The 8,426-nt window shown below is 44.0% G+C and overlaps 1 protein-coding gene across 1 annotated transcript; it reads right to left on the reverse strand.

Annotated features, from left to right (window-relative positions):
* Positions 1 to 2,997: 2,997 nt before the first annotated feature.
* LOC125535148 lies at positions 2,998 to 7,779 on the reverse strand. Its single transcript, XM_048698197.1, has 2 exons — positions 6,035 to 7,779; positions 2,998 to 4,366 (listed from the first exon to the last, which is right to left on the reverse strand). The coding sequence occupies exons 1-2, from the start codon at positions 6,541 to 6,543 to the stop codon at positions 3,292 to 3,294; spliced, it is 1,584 nt and encodes a 527-aa protein (XP_048554154.1). The 5' UTR covers positions 6,544 to 7,779; the 3' UTR covers positions 2,998 to 3,291.
* Positions 7,780 to 8,426: the final 647 nt, after the last annotated feature.

Below are 8,426 nucleotides of genomic sequence, written 5' to 3' on the forward strand. Positions count from 1 at the left end.
GCATCGGTTAGTCCATTATAAAAGATATCAAGTATTTCATTTTTCGTGAGAGAATGATCAGGTAAAGCATTAAGTAATTGGAGAAGTCTCCCCCAAGCTTGTGGGAGACTCTCTTCTTCAATTTGCACAAAATTATATATTTCCGTTAAAGCAACTTCTTCAATTTTGCCAAGATTTTTTATTATTTCCAAAAATAGTCTCTGTAAAGTTTCAGGTCATTCCAAGAACTTTTATTTCTGCACAAAAATAACACCATGGCAATTCTGCTGAAAACAGCGTTAGTCCGGATTAGTTCCATTCAAATCATGCAAGTTAGAGTCCAAAATAAAGGCGAAAGTATTTGAAAAAGTAGATACGATGGGGACTTATCAGGCATAAATTGCAAACAACAAATAGAAAGGGGTGCCTTTCATCTGGCACTGCCCCAACTAAAACTTCGGCGGACAGTCGAATATGCAGAAACAAAATAAGTGCGCACAGGCACGCCTCAGGAGGCGCCACCAGGTGGCGCCCCAGCCTCTAGTACATTAGCCTAGATGGGGCGATTGCAATCCCAAACAGCCATCTGGCTTTGATCCGGGTCGAAGGACATCACCACGCTGTGCTCCTCTGAGTATAGTATCGTTGATGAGTGATGAATGAAATTCCAAATTCACAAAAAACAAGACTTGAGTTGTTCCATGAGAAGTGATGAAGTAGTCTTGGGTGCCAGGCTCTGTATTGTACAAGAGTTTTTTAAAATAATGTTTCATATTGTAAAAAAAATGATTCAATGTGTGTTTCAAAAATGTACATTACATTTAGAAAAATGTTTGTGATTTAGAAAATTGCCTATCCAATGTAAAAGAAAAACTTATACAGAGTTTTTTTAATGTTTCATATTGTACAAGAAATGTTTCAACATATGTTTGAAAAATATTTTACACGTATTTGACAAAATGTTCAAAACATGTATTTGAAAAATATTAATCATATGTTTTAAAATTTTAATCGTGTATAAATATGTGTTAGATGTATACAAAAAATGTATAATGTGTATGAAAAAATGTAGACATGAAAAACATATATTAAGAAAGATGTTAATCATCATCCATTTGAAAAATATTAAAGGTGTATAAAATGGGTTCCTGGTCTATACTAAAAATGTACAATGTGTATGAAAAAATTCTCTATCTTTACTGCTTAAAAAGAATGTAAGGTTTCATGTTACACATTTCTTATCACCATCCCTTCATCCAACCTTCCTCATGTGATAATCAATCACCTTAATTAGTTACCTTTTGAGCCAATTTCACTTTAATTTACTATACAAAACTCTCATCAAACTATAAGGTAAATCACGGGCAAGATTTGTATTTACACAATCGCATTAATGTGGGCAAATAAATCACAAGCTAACATACTAAAATATTTATATCCCGTTGCAACGGATGGACATTGTCCTAGTAAAAAATAAAAGTAAATGATAAGGGTGAAATCCAAAGAAAGAAACAAAGAAAAAAGAAAAACAAAAAGGGGGGAATCAAAGAAAACCAAAGAAACACAAAGAGAACCAATGCAAAGTGAAAAACAAAACTGAAAAAAACATGAAGAAAAATTTGTATGCATATATAGCATTGGGTTGGCCGAAAAACTGCAGTACCGTAATAGGAATCAGTACAGGCAACATCCAGCTCCCGCGTCCCAACCTTGGAGCTTCCTATCCTATGTTTTAAGAGCCTGTTTGTGACTGCTCTATTCTTTAAAATTCAGCTCCGCTCTGGAAAACACAAACAAAACGGGGTAGCTTCACGATATGTTGCTCCGAAAAAAAAACTTACAATCTAGGGAACAACTCCTAGTTTTTTATGAGGCTCTTCAGGGGTGCTTCAAAAAACTCTAGAAGCTGGAGTTGGAGGAAAATTACCCACGACTGCCACCAGTAAGTGGATACCCCTTCGTTTCTTCCTCGTCATCCAATCAAATAGATCCTTTCCACCAAATTTCTCATTCTTGAAATTGGAGCTAGATGAAAGCCAAGCATTATCTTTGATAGTGCTACAACTTCTGTATAAACTGCTTCAAAGTGGATTTGGTGAAGTGAAACTGATTTTGGTGAAGTAGAGCAGTCCCAAACAGGCCCTAAGCAACGTTCTGCCACCCACTCACCCAAAGGCTTCTATATGGGTTGGCCATGGTACAGCCTCAATAAATTTATGATATGTAATTGTTCATATTTAAAAATTTAAAGTCAAAAATTGTCAAATATGGTTTAAATAATAGAAAAATAAATGTATTATATTGTGAAAACAGTTATTGTACCTTAATATAAATGGTCAGACATTTGAAAATAAATTGTTCAACTCATGCTTAAAAGATGTTCATGTATATAAAATATGTGCTCATGTATTTTTAGAAAATTAATGATTTGATAGAAAAGAGTTTATGTATTTGAAAAGGTTGTCCGTACACATATGAATATATATGTTCATAATTTTTTTAAACGTGTTCAAATATTCACCTAAAAATTTAAATAGGAACTAAAACTTCACCGAAAGAGTAAAATCATAACGAAGATGGAGCAGAAAAAAAATAAACAACAGAAAGAATGAGCGAAAGAAATGGGTAATAGTCCACGAAAAAAAAAGTGAGAAACCCAAACGGTGTGACGGCCATATTGGGAACCTTGAGCCGATTGGCCGGCAAAACGGTGCTCACGGCGTAGAACAGATAGAGTTTGCCAATATTGACCCGAAGCTGAGAGGAGGCGTAGTTGAGGCGGCAGGTTCTCTTCTGTACGAGAGTTCTGGTGACGAGTTGCATGGACAACAAGTGACCCTGCAGCAAATGGAGGCCACTGTGGAAGGTGCGGCTCATCAGGAGATTGACTGACTGAGACTGACCCTGAAGACGCTATCATATTCATATTCATATCAGGAGGGAGTGAGAAAGGGGGTGTTTGTCAGATGTGAACTTCTCACTCATAAACTGAACACAAGCGCATTACAGCCATATATGGAAGCTGAAACAGAACTGGTGAGTTTCTGTTTACTCAATGTAGGGTACTGTTACAATTCTATATAACTGAACATACATATACATACATCAAAGAAGAATCAAGATATTATATGCACTTCGTGAACTCTTCGAACGCAATGTTGTGTACACTCAGCATTGTCTCTGTTAGAGAATAGACTTCCTGTGCCGCTATCGCCTAATGGGGCATACACACAAAAACAACAAAAACACCCATCCAAGGGTGATACACAGTATACAGGTAAAATAACTATGCATTGTAGTTTAGGTGTCTTTTCAGCTTTCAAAAAACTCACCAATCTTGTTTTCCAACTGCTCAGCAGTATACTCATTCTGACTCCTCCTTCGTGACATCAATCGCTTCAATGAAAGTCCTCTCCGATTCCCCTGCAGTGCATGCAGGAAGGCCTTGTATGGTGTAACAACTAGATTCTTTATCTCGTCTCGCAGTTCGTACTTAAGACTAGGTACAACCTTCCAGGTCATCTGGCGTTGGCAGATACTGACAAATCCTTGAGTAAATTCAGCCAAGGATGAACTGCGCGGGTTCTTCGGATAATCTTCCTTCAGTAATGACAGCACAAGTGGAACCCAACATTCCTCAAAGTAGCCCCTTCTGTATCTCTGGATCATACAAATGAGCCTGCTCACCAGTTCTACATTCCAAAAGGATGCTCCTGGATGGCGCATCATCTGCCAAACATCACACGCATTATTCAAGAGGATTATGTATTCTCGATCCTTTTCAGCTTGGCACATCTTTTTTGCATCTTCCTCCAGCTTGGATACCCAGCAATCAAACACGTGAGAGTAAGGATCAACGGTGCAATCTCCAGTAGCAAGTATTAACTGCACCATATCTGTGTTGCTGTCGAGAAACTCCAGGACTTGATTGAAAACAACAGTTGCTGGATGAATGGTAGATTCTTCACTGTTATCGATGCCACTTGCAGCCTGATCAAGTAATCCGCTTAAATTAGCCACCATCTTACACGACATAACAGCAATCTCACCAGATCTGTTCAAAGGTAAGCCCTGTAAATTGTACAGGACATCAACGAGTGCGTCAACGGTAGTCAGCACTTCCTTAACATGGCAAGCGCACCAACTTGCCTCGCTGAATGAACGTGCTACCTCAAGGAGCTTCTCAACAGATTGCCCAGCAACCAATGAAAAGCACTCTTCTTTTACTTCTTGACATAATTGCTGACTTTGCCCATTCAATTCTCGCCATATGAAGCAGACAAGTGCAGTAGCAACTTTTAGCTTGATAACAATATCAGTTGATTCTGTGGCCAACACACAAGGATCTCCCTGGAAAACTGATGGGTTTCCATCGAGATTGGACAATCTGTTTCATGGAAAAGATTCAAACATTAGAATCTACTGCAAAGTGCATAGAAACTTCCAAAAAGCTCCGCAGAAATTGTAAAAATCAAATGCCATTACAAGTAAAAGTAGAAATGTGTAGCAATTGGTAGGAAAGCAGGGCATAATATGCTACTCCCTCCGTTCCAAATTACTCGTCGTAGAAATGGGTGTATCTAGAACTAAAATACATCTAGATGCATCCATACCTGCGACAAGTAATTCGGAACGGAGGGAGTACATGGCAGGTGTATGTGTTTCCCTTTTTATGGAAAAAGCTAAGATTCCGAAACTCGGAAGTGGTATTAAAAATGTTCTGTAACTGGGTCTAACAGAGAAAGTGTGTGGTGAGGAGGACTGGATAGTCCAGCATACATATAGAGAGACTTTGAAACATTGCACATTGCAGAAAAGTATGGAGAAACTACCATATCAAAGCACATTGCACAGATAGTGCTCCGGTGATTCCCTTGGGGGCAAGAACTGTTGCACATTTAAAAAAATATCCCGATGAAAACACCATATTCACATAATAGATTCTAGTAAAATCTACTGCCTACACAGAAAATACCAAACTGTATTCTAGAGAAGAAAATACCAAACTGCTCCTACTAGAGCCGTGCCAGGCAGTGAGAAAATGTTGCCCATTTCATAGAAAATAGTCTTTAAAGAGAAGTATCCGATAAAAAACAGGTGCATGCGTACATCCTCTCTGGAGTTGAAAATTAAAGAGTGCTCCAGGGAGCTATGCCAACACAGAAACAGAGAGGTTTGCTGATACGAAATAAGGAGTGCCTAGATGGGGTTTCGAGTGCTTTTTTTTATCAACATTTGCTAGTACTCAGATTTACTGCAACATTGACCATTACATGGCATGATATCGACTAACAAAGCACGCAGCATGAAACCCAGATAACATCTGAATGCAACATTTTGGACTACAGACTACAACATTAGCCATTGGATCCATTCAACGATGTAACGTTAATCAAGTAAAAAAACTCGAATCAGGCCACCCGTTTGCCATTTCGTCGATGGAACAACAGTTCACAGCCAAACATACAGTGCGTGTGTGTAGAAAATGAAGAGCAGAAACCCAGTGGTGCAAAGGAGAAGTGCAGCTTGAGCTTTGTGTTTCAAACTTGTATGAGTATGGCTTATCGAACTTGTATATTCCAGCGGTTAACTGAAGAACCTTGGGAACAACTTGTGGCTATAAATCTGTGCTAAACCACTGGCTGTCTGCATCTTTAGCCGGGATAAATATTACCTGTATACTACTCCCTCTGTAAACTAATATAAGAGCATTTAGAATACTAAAGTAGTGATCTAAACGCTCTTATATTAGTTTACAGAGGGAGTACTACCTTAAAATGGAAACCCACTGTTCGTTGAATCCCATTGGAAAAATTAAGATGCTGAACGTTTCAGAGAGCAGTGAATGAAGACTGCAACGCATCAGCAACATTATTGTTAGCCCTCGCAATGAAATTTTGAAGAGAATCGAAAATGTTTCCTAACAGAACCTGAACCTGACAGAGCGGACAGAGACATCATACAGAATGAAATTTCCGTGGAAAAAAAATCGTACAGACTGAAACAAGAAAGAAAGAAAGAAAGAAATGGATGAGGAATTGGTAGAGTGCAACACCTGCGGATGGGGTCGTGGTAGTGGATCGCGGCTTGCCTGAGCATGCCGACGGCGTGACGCCGCCCCCGCGTCATCTCCTCCATGAATTCGGCATCGATGAGGCGGACTTGAGGAACTGCTTCGAGGCAGTGGATTTGCGGGTACCGGAAGTACCCGTCGGCGCCGGCGTGGGGCGCCCTGCGACGGAGGAGGATTGGACGGGTGTTGCCTTCCTGTTCGAAGAAGCCGCGGGCGGCGGCGGCGGCGACTGCGACCTTGTCCGCTTCCACCAAGGTGTGGGTGCGGGGCGGCTGCTGCTCCGGGAGGCGGCGGCCGTCTCCACCACCCGCGAACCCCTCCAGAGGCACGAGATTCCTCCAGAGCCACCAGACGACGACGAAGGCCACCGGCGCGGCGAGGTGGAGGGCAAGGTAGGCCGCCGCGGAGGCGCACAAAGGGCGCGGCGGCGGGGCCGAGGCGCAATCGAGATTCGGAATGCAAGACAGGTTGGCGTACACAAATTCAGGCATGGCCGCCGCCGGCGACGCTGCTGGGGCTAGGAGAAGTTCCGGGGAAAGGGGCGAATTGCCACTGTGAAGGAACGCGGGGACGGACGGAGAAGCTTTGGCCGTTTTTGCAAAGGCGTTGCTTGGTGCTCTTAATTTTTGGCTGAAATGACGGCGGTAGCGATGAGAGCGACAGCTGATGCGATGTGACCCTATCTTCTCTCTAGCTGCTCGCCAAATGAAAAGGAAAATCTCCTCTAAAGCGAGGTTTAAAAAAGGTTTGATTGGTATGCAAACGCCTTCTCAATACTATGGAATGTTTGCACTGGTCATTTCAATCACCTACTTCAAATTGTTACTATTAGTAGTATTCGTAGTGAGAGCAACTCCAATGAAAGACCCAAACGAACACCGATTTTATCCGTATGGGTCGCCTGTCTGTATGGGTCGCCTGTCTGCGTGTCCGCGTCCATTTTTTCGTTTAAGTCGGCTGATGCGTCCAACGGGAGGCAGGCGTATTTTTTGCATGTCCGCGTCGGCATTCAATCGAACACCTGGTGGGCGTGCTCCCACGCCAACTCGCACCGCTCCCGCGAGCTCGCCGCCGCCGCCTCGCTCGCGAGCTCCCGGCCGCCGCTCGCCGCGCAAGCCCCACCCTCCGCCCCGCAGCTCACTCCGTCCCCGCGCCTGCATGTGCTCCATGTTGCACGCTTCGGATCACGCCCGCCTGTGCTCCGAGTGCCGCGTGCGGCTGGCCGCGGCTAGCTAGCTAGCTAGCAACCGGGCGCGGTAGCACCAGCATGCATGCACGGCCAGCGGCGGCGGCTAGCTAGCTAGCTAGCACGCCCGCGGCGGGCAGCATTGCATGCATGCACGGCCAACTGCACCTAGTTAGCGCATGCGCGCGGCAACAGCACCTGCACGCACCCTCGCGGCCAGCTGCGGCTGCTTGTGGCTCGTCGCCGATCAGGACTCAGGAGCGCAGGGGCGGCAGCGTGGGTGCGGCGAGTGCCGGCCAGTCGCGGTGGGGTCGGGCGCGGCTGGGGCAAGGCGAATCGAGGATGGACGCGGCCGGGCGCAGCTGAGCACGGCGAGGCGAGGCCATGGCGAGTTGAGGACGGGCACGGGTGGGCGCGACAGCAGCGGGGCGCGGCTGGGAGCGGCGAGGCCATGGCGAGTCGACGCCGGGCGCAGCAGGGCGAGGAGTGGGGGCGACGAAGATGCCACGGGAGGAGGCCGGCGAGGCGCTCGCGGTGTGGCTTGGATGAGGAGAGAGAAAAAGGATGAGAGAGATGGGTGTGATGGGTGGGTGGTTGGATGCCATGTGGGCCACGCGGCACATGCAGTGGGCAGAAGCGGACGAGGAGAGCAGAGAAAACGTCCCCTTTGTGTCCGCCGGTGACCCAAATGCAACCCAAATTTGAAACGAAAATGGGTCCGCATGGACACAAAGCGAACACAAAATAAAAATAGGTCTCTACGTTGGGCAGTCATTTTGTCCGCGTCGATCCAAACGGACACAGACATATAAAATGAGTCGCCCCTTTGGAGTTGCTCTGAGTTACCTACTCCATTTGTGAACAAATGTAGGGCATTACAGCAAAAACGTCCTGGATTTGTGTACTCTCTTCGTCGTTGAAAGAGTGTACTTTCAATTTTGTTGAAAAGTCAAACTTTTTTATATTTGACCATATTTATATAATAATACGCCAACATTTATGCCATCAAATTAGTAGCATTAATGCACAATAAAATATATTGTTATCATATATCTATTTGATTTCACAAATATTAATATATATTTTTGCACAAAATCAGTCAAACTTTGAGATATTTGGTTCCTCCAACAAAGTTAGAAATAGTACTATATTTCAAGGACAAAGCGAGTACATATACTAGCGGTATTG

The sequence above is a fragment of the Triticum urartu genome, chromosome 2, assembly GCF_003073215.2.
Source record: "Triticum urartu cultivar G1812 chromosome 2, Tu2.1, whole genome shotgun sequence".
In the NCBI taxonomy this organism is placed as follows: Eukaryota; Viridiplantae; Streptophyta; class Magnoliopsida; order Poales; family Poaceae; genus Triticum; species Triticum urartu.